General features: G+C 33.7%; 1 protein-coding gene across 1 annotated transcript; it reads left to right on the forward strand.

Annotated features, from left to right (window-relative positions):
* The first annotated feature begins 6,967 nt into the window (after positions 1-6,967).
* LOC133294722 (zinc finger BED domain-containing protein RICESLEEPER 2-like) lies at positions 6,968-8,956 on the forward strand. Its single transcript, XM_061493469.1, has one exon. It carries the CDS (start codon positions 6,968-6,970, stop codon positions 8,954-8,956), a length of 1,989 nt encoding a protein of 662 aa, XP_061349453.1.
* The last annotated feature ends 9,136 nt before the right edge of the window (positions 8,957-18,092 follow it).

The raw sequence follows: 18,092 nt of genomic DNA on the forward strand, positions 1-18,092 counted from the left end.
ACTGAATCAGAGGTCCTTCAACACGAAACAACTTGGACGACATCTCTCTGTCTACTACAATGAACTGGTCTCAATCTTTCAAGAGATTGACCACCGTATGAATTCTGATGCTGCTTCTGTTAATGGAATCGTTCACCTGCATACCACCATGGCTCGCCTTCGAGTGCATATATTCCTCAGTGGCTTAGACCCTGAGTTTGATTCGGTTCGAGGAGAAATCCTCCGTAAGGACCCTAAGCTGGACCTGGAGCGCACCTACGCGTACGTTCGCCGTGAAGCCCAACAACGCCTCACCATGGGTCGTCCCACTCCTGACTCTTCTGTTCTTGTCACCACCTCAGCACGACCTCCTTCTGGCCCCTCAACCCAACGGCCTCGCAGAGAAGTGCAAAAATCCAACCCTCTCCAGTGCTCTCACTGTGGTGATTCTGGCCATACAAAACTGCGATGCTATGAAATCATCGGTTACCCAGACTGGTGGGATTTCAACAAACGCCCTCGTCGAAAGGTTCTCAACAATGTTGCTGCTACTGTCTCCGCTGGTGATACCCTCTCTAAACTTACTGCAAATACAATTTTTGAAGGCATTTTAGGTACGTCTCTTGCTCTCTCTACATTTTCTCGGACTACAACCTGGATAATTGACACAGGGGCCTCGGACCACATGGTTTGTGACCCCACTATTCTTTCTTCTCTCTGTACCTCAACAAAATCCTATGTATCCACTGCTAATGGTGGTACCTCTGCCATTATTGGTCAGGGTTCCGTAATCCTATCCCCTACTTTAACTCTTACCTCTGTTTTGGTTGTCCCTACACTTGAGTTTAATTTGCTCTCAGTTAGCAAATTAACCTCTGATTTAAATTGTCAAGTCTTATTCTGCCCAAACTTCTGTATCTTTCAGGGAAACCAAAACCAGAAGATTCTTGGCTATGGTGTTAGAAAGGGGAAGCTCTACTTCTTGGACCCGGATGGTGGACATGACTTCTCTGCTAATGCTACGACTACTACAAGTGAGGAATACAGCAAGCAATCCATTTGGCTTTGGCATAGACGTCTAGGACATCCCTCCTTCAGCTACCTCAAGAAATTATTTCCTGCTTTGTTTTTAAATTGTTCTGTCTCTGATTTTCAATGTTCTGTTTGTGAAATGGCCAAGAGCCATCGTATTCCTTTTTCCCCTAGTTTTAATAAAAGTTCTATTCCATTTCAAGTAATCCATTCAGATGTATGGGGTCCTGCTAAATACCCTTCAATTTCTAATTACTATTACTATGTCTCCTTTATTGATGAATGCACTCGCATGGTTTGGCTTGTCTTACTTAAACACAAAAAAAATGTCTTCTCTGCCTTTAAACACTTTAATGCTATGGTTAAAAATCAATATTCCTCCTCTATCCATGTCCTTCAATCTGACAATGGCACCGAATATGAAAATGGCTTATTCACTGAATTTCTTCTCTCCCACGGTATTAAACATCAAACATCTTGCCCTTATACACCCCAACAGAATGGTTTGGCCGAACGAAAAAATCGTCATTTGTTAGAAGTTGTTAGAGCATCTTTGTTTGACATGCATGTTCCTCCATCTTATTGGGGTGAGGCCCTTACTTCTGCTGCCTATTTAATAAACAGAACCCCTTCTAGTAGCCTACATTTTCGAACTCCTCTTCAATCCCTTGAGTCTCATTTCTCCCTTCCTCATGTATCTAATCTTGAACCAAGAGTTTTCGGGTGCACCTCATATGTACATGTTCCCAAACCTCTCCGAAACAAATTAGAGCCCTGTGCAAAAAAATGCATATTTGTTGGGTATTCTGATGTCCAGAAAGGGTGTAGATGCTTTGACCCTATATCCCACAAACTGTATGTCAGTTTAGAAGTCTCATTTCATGAATCTCAACCATATTTCTCAGGGGGAGTCTCTGCTTCTTCTTCTCAGGGGGAGACAGCACCACCACTGCTTGGAGAAGAAGAAACATGGCTGCCTATTCAGGTAGGATCTTCTGCCCCATCTGTTTCGTCCAATATAAACGGTCAGAGCTCAGAACAGACCAACCCAGAAGAAATTCCCCTCACTGAAGCACCCAATCTAACACACATACCCGAGACATCTTCTGTTGAATTCCCTGAAGGACAGCCTGAAGACAATATTGAGGTACATTCTGATCCCATTGATTCTGTTTTACCTTCTGTTCCTACCCCACAAATAAGAAGATCTGCCAGAAATAACAAAGGAATACCCAAACATTTCTATGAGCCTGACCCAAAAGCAAAAGCTAAGTACCCAATCAGCAACCATGTATCCACTCAAAAACTGTCCAAATCATGTGTTCTAACCGTAAAACAATTATCTAGTGTTTGTATTCCGAATAGTGTACAGGAAGCATTGGATGATCCTAAGTGGAAAGAGGCTATGAATGTAGAAATGGCAGCACTCCAGAAGAACTCTACTTGGGAATTAACCTCCTTACCAAATGGGAAGAAGACTGTTGGCTGCAAATGGGTATTCAATGTGAAACTGAAGATTGATGGGAGCATTGATAGATACAAGGCCAGATTAGTTGCAAAAGGGTACACTCAGAAATATGGCGTGGACTATCAAGAAACGTTTGCTCCGGTAGCCAAGCTCAATACCATCCGAATCCTGATCTCTCTAGCAGCAAATAGAGATTGGCCCCTCAAGCAATATGATGTGAAAAACGCATTCCTAAATGGGGACTTGGAAGAAGAAGTGTATATGGATATTCCACCTGGAGTGAAGCTCTCATCTTCAAGTGAACAAACAGTGTGCAAGCTAAAAAAGGCTCTATATGGGCTCAAACAGTCACCAAGAGCATGGTTTGGGAGATTCTCTCTTGCAATGAAGAAATTCGGGTACAAACAAAGTAATGCAGACCATACTTTATTCCTCAAGCGCCAGAAAGGGAAAATAACCATCCTAATAGTCTACGTTGATGATATGGTATTGACTGGAGATGATGAAGAAGAAATGAAATCTCTTGAACATCAGCTGGCCAGTGAGTTCGAAATGAAGGATCTTGGGCAATTGAAGTATTTTCTGGGTATTGAGGTTGCTAGATCGCAGCAAGGTATTGTTTTATCTCAAAGAAAATACACTTTAGACCTTTTATCAGAAACCGGAATGTTGGGCTGCAAGCCTGCTGACAGTCCCATGGAAATGAACCATAAACTCGGCATATATCCGGACCAAATTCAAGCAGATGTCAGTCTTTATCAAAGGTTAGTTGGAAGATTAATTTATTTATCACACACTAGGCCAGATATAGCCTATGCAGTCAGTATAATAAGCAGATTTATGCATTTCCCCAGTGAAGATCATATGAAAGCATTGTTTCGGATTCTGAGGTACCTTAAAGGATCCCCTGGCAGAGGATTGTTATTTGCTAAGCATGAAAAAGGAACCATTGAAGGGTATACAGATTCAGATTGGGCAGAAGACAACACTACTAGACAATCTACCTCCGGGTATTTCACTTTTGTAGAAGGAAACTTGGTTACATGGAGAAGTAAAAAACAGAAAGTAGTGGCTAGATCTAGTGCTGAAGCTGAGTTCAGAGGAATGGCCTATGGAATTTGTGAATTGTTATGGATTAAAGCTATTATGTGTGATTTGGGATTCAGTGTTGACCAACCAATGAGTCTATTCTGTGATAACAAAGCTGCGATAGAAATTGCTCACAATCCAGTGCAACATGATAGAACAAAGCATGTTGAGGTAGATAGGCACTTTATCAAAGAAAAATTGGACAATCAAATAATCAAAACCCCTTATATCAGATCCGAAGACCAGGTGGCTGATATATTAACTAAAGCAGTATCTGGAAGAGCTTTAGAGGAAGTGATTAGCAAGTTGGGCATGATAGATATCCATGCACCAACTTGAGGGGGAGTGTTAAACTTGAAGTTCAATTTTGAAATACTGTTTGAGTTTGTTTCTCAGTTTGTTTCTGTTGTAAAGAATAGATAATATTGTTTGAGTTTGTTTAGAAACAACTGGTGTATATCTTTCTGTTAGAGGCTGTTTAGATTGTTTTAAGATTGTGGATTGTTGCTCCTTGTATATCTGTTTTGTGTATTTATAAGACCTCAATTGAGGAAAGAAATTCAATGAAGCAATTTTTCCTGTATCTGATAGTATCCTTTATCTGCTAGTATGTTGAGTATATTTTTTAACAGTTACGATTCAAAGGAAGCTTCACCGCTAGGATAATGCTTAATTCAGATATTTTCATTTGAAATCCCAAAAGGGAAGAAGAGAGAGGAAAAAAAAATCAATTAAAAGTGCTTGAGTTCAGACAGAAACGTAGGCTGGGCCACTAATGCATCAGTGCTCTTTGTGATATTTCCTTACTGACTTGGGCCTTTCAATGTCTCCTAAAGTAAAATTTCACAAAGCCCAACAGAGTCAAAATTTTATCTATCTGACTAAAGAAATAATTCTTGCTGGCCACACATTTTGTGCACTTGTAATCATTGTTGTTAAAAATTAGTGTAAAAATATAAAAAGTTACGTTTTTACTATAGTGGTCCGTGTTAAAACTCAAGTAAATACGGTCTTTGGTAAAAATTGGTAGAAACGCCATGTAAAAACATAAAAATGGTAAAAATTTACGTTTTGACCGTTTTTACTTAAAACTAAAAGTTTAATAAAAAAAAAGATTTACCAAAAAAAATTAAAAAAAACTAGTATTCATTTTCCCCAAATCATATTCACATTTCTTAATATCTTTTTGTTTGGATATATGTTTTTTATAATTATGTCTTATAAAGTTACAATTCTATTATAAGTTATGTTATAAGAATCGTTTTGTGTTTTTGGATCAGTGTGTGCATTGAAAGATGTGAAATTATATCTTGATGAGAGATGATCTAAAATCTGCAGAGTGTATAAAGCAGTTAGAGCAGATTGGTTATCTATTACTTGTTAATTATCACTGTTTATAATTTTGATACTTGGTTATGAAAAATAATTTTCCTTTTTAGATAGATAAGTGGCTCAACTCACATGTTTATTATGTGATTTTTTTTTACTTGCATATATAAAATTTTGTATCTTGACCTTAAGTGGTAGAAAGTAGGGGTGAAACTGGGCCGGGCCGGCCTACAGGGGCCTACAGCCTGGCCCATCACTGGCCTGGCTTGGCCCAGCCTTGTTAGTTAACATATTGGGCTTAGGCTGTTTTAAAAGTTTGTTTACTAATTGGGCCGGAATCTTAATATAATGAGCCTGGCTCGTGAGCCTCCAGGCTAGCCCAATTATTCATCCTCGTTTTTTTATCACCGGTTCCATACCAATTGCGATAGCCCAAGGTCATAGACTCACGCTATACTTTATTGCATATAAAGAGTATCTTCACTATTCTCTAGGGACTAGGGCACAGCCGCACAGGTTGCTATCTGAGTCTATGAAATCGATCTCGTGGAATTAGACTCCATCCACAAGGTTTGATTCGTTTGTCTTAATATACGCCAATGCCATCCATACGCTTTATTATTTGATAGAAAATATTATTGTTGATTTTTTTATTAGTTCAACCATTTATTATTATCCTTGTTCTTTGATACTATCCTTGTTACTGGAGACTTTTTGTTATTTTTTTATATAGGTTTAATTTGTCGTCGATTGTTTACATTAGTACAAGTTGTTATGTTTTACTGTACAAATAAATTTATCTGTTCTTATGTTTTGTTAATAACAACGTGACAAATTGTATATATATATTTGTTGTACTGTACAACTCAACCATATATATATATATGTTGTACTGTACCGGAGACATTTTCTAAATTAACAAATCAGTTTTTGTCATGTATTGTACATCACAATCACATTCTGTATGTAAATTGTGATACTCATATTCTCTCTCTCTTCCAATGCTGTCATCATCATCCTCTAACTGTCTCAATCCTTCAAACCCCCATTTTCTTCTTCTTCTCTCCTAATTACAATTAAATAAACCCCAACCCTTATTCTCACTCTCTGACTCACTCACTATCACCCAAAGTACAATTGTGTACACAACACAATACAAGAAAATCAGTACACAATTCCAAATGGATCCTCCTCTCATCAACGATTCCACCATTTATTATATCGTTATATATATTTATATTCGTTATTTGTTGTTAATTATTATTTAATAATTAATTTAAATATGTTAATGTCATTCCCATTTATCATTTAGTAAGTTTTTGAATTCACGTTCACAAAAAAAAAGTTTTTGAATTCACTAATTCTTTATGTAATTTACTTGTATTTTATTATTTATGTCGTTTGTTAATATTATACTACTGTTTATGTTATTTAATTATTATGTTCAATTTTTTGTTAACTATTTCTAGTAGTTTAGTCAATTTTTTATAGAGTAAAGCCCGTTTTTGGGTTTCAAACAAAAAACACGGTTCTCACTTTAGTTCCTTAAAAAAAAAATAGTCCTGAGATCCCTAAGAAATTCAAAGTAGACTCATTTAGTTGAAATAGTGATCCTACACAAATTCAAAAAAGATTCAAATTAGTCCATCAAAAGGACTAAAATGAGTCTGCTTTAAATTTCATAGAGACCAGACGACTATATTTTTTTGTAAGAGACTAAAGTAAGAACCGTATTTTTTGTTAGGGACCCAAAATGAGTTTTACTTTTTTTTTTATATTTGTTAAGTTGATAGTTAAAGGCTGAGCTAAAGACGGAAGCATACACATATTCTCTTTCACATTATTATATAGCTAATAATATTTGTGGACGCCATTTGCAGGGTACATTTACGGTTTCTAACTTGGGAGGCATTTGCAGTCAAACAATTTTTTGCCATCATCAACCCTGTTCAATTAGCCATTCTTGTTGTTGAATCTGGTGAGAACAATGCTAGTTTTTTAATATATACATTGCAAGATTTGAATATAGAATTTTGATATAACATCAAATGCATTTTCATTTTCAAACAGATGGCTTCTAATCAAGATGGAAGTAATGAACCAGTCCCACAAGGTGAAGAATCTGAAGATCCAAGCTTGGTGAAAAAGAGGCGAAAAACTTCTGCAGTTTGGAATGATTTTCATGAAATGGACATTCCTAATGTTGGGCGTAAAGCAGTTTGTAACTACTGCAAACAAAAATTTGCAACTGGGGGAATTGGAGGTAGCACTAGTCATCTAAGGAGGCATTCACAAAATTGCTTGAATAGGAAATTGGACCAATCCGTGAAGAAGCAGACCACTTTATCATTCCAGCCTACAGGTTCTACTTTGAATCCTTTTCTTGCACCCGGGGGGATGTACACCAATGAAAAGATGAGAGAAATTATTGCTACTGCAATTATGATTCACGAGTATCCTTTCAGTATTGTGGAGGACGATGTTTGGATGTGGGCCTTTAAGTTTGCGAATGCTGAATTTGAGAAAGTTTCGCGTATTACTGCAAGAAAAGATTGTATTGCATTATATGAGGCAGAAAAGAAAAGTCTAAAGGCTTTATTGATGGGTGTGAAAAAGATCAGTATAACCACTGATATGTGGAAGTCTAGTCACCAAATAGCTGAATATATGGTCATCACTGGCCATTTTATTAATTCAGAATGGAAATTGCAAAAGCGAGTGTTGAGTTTTGTTAAGGTTCCACCTCCAAGGCGTGGAGTTGATGTCGCTGATGCAATTTTTAAATGTCTGCAATTATGGGGAATTGAAAATAAGATATTTTCAGTATCTGTGGACAATGCAGCCTATAATGATGTTTGTATAAGAAATTTGAAAAGCACATTAGCAAGAAACACTAATTTAGTCCTTGGTGGACAACTATTTCATGTGAGATGTTGTGCTCATATATTGAATTTGCTAGTGCAACATGGTCTTAGTCAGATCAAAGGTATCATTGAAAATGTTCGTGAAAGTGTCAAATATGTTAATCATTCTGACTCAAGATTGAAGACTTTTTGCGATATTGTCAAGAAGATGGGTGTAAAAGAAAGGAAACTAGTTGTTGATTGTCCCACCAGATGGAATTCAACATATGAAATGTTATCTGTTGCTTCTAAATTTAAAGATGTTTTTCCAGAATATAAGGAGTGGGAGCCACATTATAATTATTTGCCATCAACTGAAGATTGGGAAAAGGTTGAAAAGGTATGCCATCTTTTAGAAGTTTTCACTCATGCTACTAATGTTATGTCAGGTACTCAATATCCTACAGCAAATTTATACCTTCCTGAAGTGTTTAGGGTGAAACAAGTGATTGATGCTGCAGCTGAAGACAATTATGATTTTATGAGAGGAATGGCAAGGTTTATGAAAGATAAATTTGATAAATATTGGGGGGAATGCAATATGTTGATGGCCGTTGCTAGTGTTTTAGACCCACGATGTAAATTCCATGTGGTGAAAATTTGCTTTCCACTTATATACAAATCAGAATACGAGGCACAATTTAACATGTATAAGGTGAGTGAAGCTTTAGAAGCTTTATATAATGAATATTCAGCTTTATGTTTGAAGGAGTCATCCTCTGATAGTCAGGTGGGATCTAGGATGAACATATCCTCTTCTACTCTCTTTACTCAAGTTCCACGTGGCTCTACCTCTGGGTTTGACCAAATCATGAGCATTGTGCATGAACATGAATCTATTCCCGCAGCAAAGTCAGAGTTGAAGTTATATCTTGAAGAAAGTGTTTATGAATATCATGAAAAATCTCATCTTTCATTTGATGCTTTGGAATGGTGGAGGAGTAATAGCTTAAAGTATAAAATTTTATCACAAATGGCAAGAGACATACTAGCTGTACCAATTTCTACAGTAGCATCAGAATCAACATTTAGTGCTGGAGGAAGAGTTATTGATGCGTATCGTTCTAGCTTGGCTGAAGATACGATCCAAGCTTTAATATGTGGTGGAGATTGGCTACGTAATAGGTATAACTTGAAGAAAAAACAAAAGGTATAAATTTAATCAATTAAAATTATTATATAATTTAATTATATTCAATTAAATTTTAATAGAAATTTGACTTTATTTTTTATGTAGGAGGAACCAACATCTCAGCATGTGAGATTGCCTATATGAATCTATTAAAAGGTTTTTTATTTCTTAATCCTATTTTTTTGTTTCTATTCTTTATTCTTTTTTTTTTTGTTTTCTACATTTACAAATTATTTGCCAACTTATGTAATATTGGAATTGTATTTGTAGGGGAGAGAAGATGAAGAGAAGTTTTTGGCTAATACAAGAATCATGATGTGTTTGTTGAATTCATATAGTTATTTTAATTTACATAGTATAGATTTGTTTGTTGGATCTGATGAAATATATTTTATTTAGTTTGAGCATTTTGCTTTAGAAAGTGACTTAAATGCAGATTATGATGAGTTTTGTTGTGTTCATGGTTTTGTTTGGACATTAAAATTGTTATTTTTGTTTTAGCAACAGAATTTGAATATTTTGTGAAGTTGATTTATGGTTCTGCTTGAAAGTTAAAAATTAACAGGCTAATGGGCCAAGCCGGGCTTTTTGTTTTTTTATAAACGGGTCAAGCCAGGCTAACATTTAGACTCGTGCTAGGCTTGGGCCGGGCTAAATTAATTTTTTTTAAATAGGCTTGGGCTTTTCGAAGCAAAGCTCGGCCCAGCCCAGCCCACTTTCACCCCTAGTAGAAAGTAGAAACTTTACATTTCGTGTCGTTTTTACGTTTTACGTTTCTACCACCCATTTCCATTTCTACGTAGAAACTCGAGTTTGACAACATTGCTTGTAATCTCATATCTAGTAGCTTCACCAAGTGTCAAAAGGTTTTTCATTTTGACAAAATTTAGACTTGACCCATAATGCTTTCACGTTTAATCATTTAAAGAAAAATTTTAAACTTTGGAATAATAGTGACATTGAATGCGAGCAAAGATATGTACACGGTTGAAGTATATGCTTCTGATTATATTAATATAATTGAAAATATTGAAAAAGTGGATGTGAAGAAGCTATGTTAAAATACTATTATCTTTATATAGAACAAAAGAAATAGATGTAGATACTAGGAAGATTTTTGATATTTTGTTTAATTGCCTATATGACGCGTGTTTGTAAAACGGTAATTTGTGATCACTAAAATATCCGCAACTACTTCAGTCTGAATGTGGCATCCCATTACACAATGGGGAGTGAATCAGGATATATCATGTGTCTTCTGTCTCTGCTCTTTAATTATGAATTTTTTGTATTAAGACAGAAAGTAACACTAAATTTTGGCTGATATTGCAATAGTTGCTTTTGGGTTAATATAAAATGTTGTAGCAGTTTATTAGATTCTATGATATTTGGAAATTAACATTTTACTTTCTCTGTAAGAAAGTTTCCTTTGTTGCATTTACTCTCTATAAAAAGGTTAGGTACAATTTATTTGCTTTAACACATTCATTTAGGAGTGTGTTAGCATTTGGGCATATAGAGACTGTTAATAAAATCATAACACTGTGTTAATTGTCTGACTATTATCTATACAGAAATAGTAAAATAATTTGACAACAGTCAATCTTGTTGTGTTGGTGTGATGATTGAACTGTTAAGTTCAACTTTGTCTAGGTATATCATTTTTAAGGATCTACTTGCAAAAAGTATTTGAAAAATTTGGAAACACCTATTACCCTACCCCTTCTAGGTGTTCTTCCACATCCTAAGTAAAGAAGCCATTTGTCCAACAACTAGAAGCTACAGCAAGAGAGAGCGACGCAGATGCCAGATGGTGCACCTCTTAGTCCGATAATGATCTCTTCCTTTAGGTTGCTGGTGGATTTAATTAAAAAAAAAAAAAGTGTTTGGGTTAGAAGGATCTATCATACAAGAGCAGCAAGCCAACCTCCAGTCAGGTTTATGGTGTATCTCAAGGTAAATGGCCCTAAATTGTTTAGCATTTTTACAACCTAATCCATTTAATTAAGTACAGAAAAACATTCAGCTGATGAAAGTCAAGAGACAAGGTCCCAACTACAGGCTCAAATTCAGGCTTAGTCACAATAGTTGTTTGCTCAACAACAGAAGTTGGATGAGATGCAAGCATTACTTACCAGATTGATGAAGAAGAAGGAGAAGAAGATGACGAAAATGGATCCAGAGCCTCACGTATCTTCGTATGACTCCTCTGATGACTAGACGACTCTTTTTGTATTGTTTAATATTATTATTGTTGTTATTTCATTTTGTTATGATTATTTTTATTTTCGTTATTCAGTTCTGGATAGTTATGTAATGACTTATTATGTTATGCATTATTATTGTTTTTTCATTTTGTGTTACTTGTTGCTTTTATTCTTGTGTTGTTGTTATTGTTATGTGGTTGTCATTTGCAGGTAAGAAAATACATGAATTTCAAACATTTTTTTTCATGTTTGTCAATTTGCAATGGAAAATTATGAAAACGTGATGTGATCGTTTCTAATGCCGTCGCAAATGTTGTGATGGCTTCATCATATAATTTTGTCACAAATTTGTGACAAGATTGTTTAGAATGCCTTTGCAAATTCAATAGTCTAGTCGTGATGGATTTTTGAAGGGAGCCTTGTCGCCGCTTATGGTGAAATAAAATGTCAATTTTTCATTTCCATGTTAGCCATTTGGGAGGAAAATTGACAACTTTGCGATGATTTGATTTCATTGCAAGTTACGACAGACCTATTTGTCTGTCACAAAATTCATTTGCTACGAGGGATTCATCGATGACTTTTTTCGTAGCAAATTTCCTTGCAAAACACTCTTTGCGATTGAATTTTTCTCATTTGCAACGAATAATGTCGGTCATAAATAAGCTAATTTTTAGTAGCGTTAGCCATGTTGGGTCCCACACCTTGTCTACTTTTAATGATAACAAACAAGTGAAGTTAAGTTATCTAACTATTTGTTTAATTTTTGAAGATTTGCTGCATGATTTAACTTGTGATTTGCTTGAAGGATTAAAGTCTCGGAAGAATAAGGATTGAATGAAGATATCATACATTTTATGCAAAAGAGATTTTGATTCCTCTCTACTGCCTCTGATTGCCAAAGTATTTAGGGATTGAATTGAAATCAGTTTTGATTTTCTATCATGAACAACTAAATTATTTTTTTATTAGAAAAACCTTCGTTAAGCAAATTTGTTTTTCTTTAGAAAATTAGTTTTTAACCAAATCCTTTATGTTAAGAATTTTTTTCATCAAATAAGATAAAATTAGAAAAAGAAAGAATTCCATTTTAATCAAAAAAACAAAATAGCTTTGGTATTAATATAAAGGGGAAAATTTGGAAATCAAAGGCAGGAGCTGGACGTGAATCTCTAATAGTGTAACTCTGTACTTATTTGCTTATTGATTACAAGCATGTAAGATATTTGAAAAATTGTTCATTTATTTTAGCTATTATCGGAGTAAGCAATTGGTGAGCAATTATCTAGTGATAATGAGGACTTATACTTTTGCCTTAAAGTTAAGCTGAAATTGTGTTAAGATATTAACAAGGGTTTGACAAGAAGGGCACCGTTTACTATAGTAAATTATGGTGCCTAAATCTAAAGGTAGGGTTGAATTTTTGTATAAAGGTAGAATAAGTTCTATTCTTGAACTTTTTATTGAGTTTGACTCATTATTAGTGGATTTGTCTCCTAATTGTTTATAGCTATCTTGTTTGGGGTCATGGATTTTTTTCCTCCTTTTGAAATTTTTCTCGTGTAATTACAGTGTTACCTCTGTGTTATTTTCTTTAATGGTAAACATTATTATTAGCATTGATTTAATTGAAAAAAATTATAAACTCAATTCACCACTCTTGAATTCATTCAGAATTATACACCACTTTTTGTTCCGCTAATTAATTAAAAGAGTAAAAGGATACTTTTCAAAGAAACTATTCAAAAGAGAATAATAATAGACAAAAGAAAATAGGAATAGATGTTTTCATTAAAAATGTAGGCTTTAATATTTTTATAGTGAATATAGAGAAGTTATCTACATTCACTCTCAAAACAACATCGTTTTGGGTTAAAAAATTAAAAAATTATAATGATAAAAACTATATATTATAACGTTAGAATAAATTATAATTACATTTTACCAAATAATAATAATAATTAAAAAAATACCTTAATTTTCACCCCTAAAACGATGTCGTTTTGAGTTCAATACAAATATCTTATCTGCATTTACTGCAAAAAAAAATAACCCAAAAATATATTATAAAATCTTTGGGAATACTATATAGACCCGCCTATGTTCAGACTGTTAATTTATGCCCACAGGGTGAATATATTTTAAGACTAAGCAAACTCTTTTTTGCATACTATTACTACTAATTTATTAGTTAAATTCATATGCGGATTACCAAAGCCCACTCTTTTTAAAAAATAAATATAACTTCAATCGACATGATGTGAAGAGAACGCCATTGTTAAAAAAAAAAAAAAATCCTAAATTTATTACATGCTCAGAAAGGTAGCAGATAGGTGTTTGATTGGGTTCAGTTTTTTTTCTTTTTAAAATTATTTTGTAAAATAGTTAATAAAATAGATGTTTTCTGTGTTTTCCTTGTTTTAAAAGTAAAAGTTAAAACATAAAACAAAAACACCTTATATATGTTCTCTAGATTTGATTTTAAAAACTAAAAAACGGTTATAATTTTTAGAATTATTTTTACAAAACAGACCTTATCAAATTGGATTTTTTGTTTTTTTGTTCTAAAAATTAAAAACAATTTTTTATAACAGAATTCAAACAAGACTTGTGTTCTCTAAATTTGATTCTAAAAATTAAAAATAGTTATAATTTCTAGAACTATTTTTACAAAACAGGTCTTGTTAAATAAGTTTATCTTTGTTTTATGTTTTGACTTTTAATTTTTAAAATAAAAAATACAAAAAATATATATTTCATTAACTATTCTGCAAAATAGTTTAAGAACAAAAAGAAGAAGACAATCAAACAATCCTTCATTTTCTCTCGATTCTCTGTACTACAAAAAAAGTGGTGTTTAAACACGTGGCTAAATTAATAAAATAATGTGGCTGAAAAAGAGAACCACACTTTCAATTGAATGTGGAAATTGGAAACATTAATTTAGCTTCGCCTATAGTTAAATTTGACACGGTTTAACCGTCACTAAATGAATAATAACCGCCTTCTTCACTTTTGAAGTGGCAATGCTAACTGCCATTGGAGAAGACCTAGAACCAACCATACTGCCTCTTCTTCACTCTTTCCAAAAGCATTTCCAGACATGAATTGAGTCCGCAAATAATAAATTATGGTCACTTTGAGTTGCATCCAAATGACAAATATGATTTGAAAACAATGCACGATACTCAAATATAAAAAAGATACCTTATATCAAACCATAAGCAACACTTATATATTTCAAATAAAAGATCACCTACAGGTTGGTTGAGTTCCGTCAAATATGCCTATTATCATTTAAAATGCCATCCTCCGCAATTGGAAGGAGAAGAGGGAGAAACAAGCAGGGAAATTTTTTTTAATGGCAAAGCAGGGCACCCCAACTTTTGGTATATATCATATATGAAATTAAAATAGAGTTGAAAGCATATGTTTCCATGAAAACATGATGGGGAAAAATTGGAATTATTATATATACCCTAAGCACAAGGAACTATCTGAAAGCTCATTGTCCTCTTAAGCACAATTGAAAAACGGTTTTGAACCGTTGATGGAAATTGTCCTATCCAAAGAATTAAATTCAAAGAACTATGTCTTTGTTTTTTTTTTTCTATCTCCTCAAGCTGTTTACACTTAAAGATTAAAGATAAGCAAGATGATAAATTATTATTGGATATGAAAAGTTAATTTGACAAATTTAGTAGTTTTGAGTTTGGTTTGACTCTTACTTGTTTGTGCAGAGTTGCATTCTCCAGCACAAGCTTTTGCTCTTGCAGATATATTTGGAAAAATTATTATTTATTACAAAAGAAGGATTTAATTAAAATTCTATTCCATTAAAGTAAAACCCATTATTTTTTACAGCCATGGAGAAAGAATGGCTGGCGAAGAGTGTAAATTAACCTCTTAAAATTATTCATAAAAGCTTTGATTTTGATGGTAACAAAATTGTCTAAAATATTGCCTCTACTAATTAATATTCTTTTAGGTGGACCATGCACAGTTCTAAATCTTTTTTATTTAGACAGACAGTTTATGAAATATGTATATCATAAAATAGCTTCAGTGTCGAACAATCTACGCAGAATTAAAATGAGACGAAAATTACAAGAGTCGTGCCATTTACTTGTAGCCTGGACTCCCTAAGTTGTTCTACAAGTACTTGTTCCTGCAACAATTCAATGCAAGTGAATAAGGTTAGTGTCAGTATATCCACACATCAGCAAGTATTGCACCAAGTACTTATTCTGTCATAGTGTGTTAAATACAAAGTTAAAAGTTTAGTTACCTCCAAATTCTTGTCGTGTTTGGTTGAGGAGAAATTTTTTGAATACTGAGGAAATGTAATTGATAGGAAAATGGTTGGAAAGTGAGTTTGGTAGGAAAATGTAAAAAAAGCTGTTTGGTTCTACAAAAGTTTACGGGGGAAATTGGGTTAAATTTTCTGAGTGTATGTTTGGTTGAAGATAGAATTTTGATGGGAAAATTGTTTGAAATTACAAAACTATCCTTATTTAAAAAACCTGTTGTTTTATTACAAAATACGAACCACAATAAAATGGAGGAGGGGTATATTTGTCACCCCATTATCCACCTTTTTCAGATATCAGATTTTCTCACACAATTCCACCCGTTGAAAGGTAATCTCCAACAGTGCTAAAATCTGATTTTTACACTTCCTCTTGAATTGCAGGGCAAGTGGGATTGATGGCAAACTTTAACAAAAATTTCCAACCAAACATTGATAACTCACATTCCCACCATCACTTAGCCAGGAAAGTTTTTCCTTCTCCCCATCCAAACACAACCTTAGACTTCTGTAAGGCTGATTGTTCAAAGCATTGTAAGCACCAATTATTTATTAGAAAAGTTGGTCACATGAACCTAGAACAGTTCAATTCAAATTCCTAACAAAAATTAGATTGATAAATAGCTTCTTTTTTACTCTCTGAAGTATAAGATCAAAATTTACCATGGGGCAATGGGCCACAAAAAGAAAGATTTTCCTTTCTTTCATATAATTAAAATCATGAGCGTCCTTACCATCCTTTGTAATTTCCCATACAATACATGAGTGGAACGAAACGAAATGCAACGATGCTATGGTGTGAACTGTGTTCATAAAGTAATTATCTCAATGAAAACCTCTTCCATGAAGCTTTAAAAAAATTACAAAGATGTTATGTATCCCTGACAAGCAAAACCAATAACAACAATATCCAAAATAAAGTAATTAGCATTTCAGCGCGTGCAGCATTGTGAGGGACTTAGACCATCTATGAAACAGAAGCTAGAGATCCTAGAGGGAATAAGGATAATATATACGTGGGAAATATACCAAACCGTTAAAACTCTAATATTTAAATAATTTTGTAGGTCCTCCAAACGGAAACTGGAAATTATATATTAGCTTTGTTTTTGGCTTCTTTGCATTAATTTATATACACTCTCATTTTGGATATTTTGTATAAAATTAGGATGTTATTTTTTTTATTTAATTATGAGGGAATCGTAATGTTGATTCTAAAACTTAAGGGTGTGTTTGGTACAAGGGTATCAATAAGATTACTAGTAAACCATCTTTGGTAAACATCAATTACCATGTTTGGTAGAAGTAACAAAAATCAGTTCCTGGATATCTAAGGTTTACCGATAATTTAATTTACAAAGAAAAGACATTATTCAGATTACCAAAAATAATATGGTAATTCAGGATTTTAAGTAAAGGAAAAGCACAATAACAGTTTTTGAGACAAAAATACTCCAACACATATAATGACCCTAACTGGTAAATCTTAGTTAGAGATTTAATTTAAGGATTTAAATGCCATAATTAGATACAGTGAGCGATTTCGAGTATTTTGACTGTAATCATGACTATGTTATGAACAATGCGTTCTGCCGGAGAATTCGCAGTCTTGTGAATTAACCGGTAGAGCTTAAATGAGCAAAATAATTTTAGAAACATAATTTGATAATTCTGACGACAAATATGAGTTCAGAACGAAAAATTGTATAGTCTGGCACTTTCAATGAAAATCTCGTGAATAGTATTTCTACCGGGTATTTTGTACTGCTGTTTAAGCAACCGATAGAGCCCAGAAACAAATAATTGATGAAATAAGAATAAGAAAGTCCAATATATGCCAAGCAAGTCAATATAGGCCCAAGAAAATGATAAGTTTATAAGTTTTAAGTTTCATAAGTAAATGAAGTACAATTAGTGATTCACAGTGCATTTTGTCAAAAACGGTGCAAAAATCATACTGTGAATTATGAATATTGTTTTGTAAGAATTAAAAATTAATGTAAATGATCTTAGAAAAATAAAAATATGTCAGTAGCTTTAAGTTGGTTCCGGGTCAATTCAAGTAAAAATATGCGATAGAAAAACATCCGGTAAAGCCACAAGTATTTATAAAACATAAGTGACTTACAAAAATCACTATTCACATTAAAAAAACTGCTCTCTTCTCTCTCTTCTACCCGAGAATCAGCCATGGGAAGGGTTAGGGTTTGCTTTGTTTCATTTCTTGATTTCTCCATGAATCCTACACTAAATCATTGACCCATTATACCAATTCCATATGAAATCACCCAAGGAAGCCATTCCACCCCTCCATTTGAGCTGATTTCGTTTGTGGAGGGAGATATCCATCACCCCATTTTCGTGCACTATTCATCCAAGGTGGAAAAAGGGAGTTTTTTGGTGTAGACTTGCTTGGAGGTTACCTCCTTGACCTTGTATAAGCTTTTGGAGGTAATAAACCTCTAATCTTATGCTTTTATTTTGTGATTTATGTCTTGAAATTTATGAGCATCTTTTGAGTGAGAAATAAATTAGTTTAAACTTTGATTTGATAATGAATCCTTGATGTTTTGGATTTAGGAAATGAAAATAAGTGTTTATATGAATGTAGAAAAATTAGAAAAAAATCCTATGCCCTCCTCTA

This window comes from Gastrolobium bilobum, unplaced genomic scaffold (assembly GCF_033153095.1).
Source record: "Gastrolobium bilobum isolate Gb01-03AN ecotype WA unplaced genomic scaffold, APGP_CSIRO_Gbil_v1 utg3268, whole genome shotgun sequence".
Classification (NCBI taxonomy): domain Eukaryota; kingdom Viridiplantae; phylum Streptophyta; class Magnoliopsida; order Fabales; family Fabaceae; genus Gastrolobium; species Gastrolobium bilobum.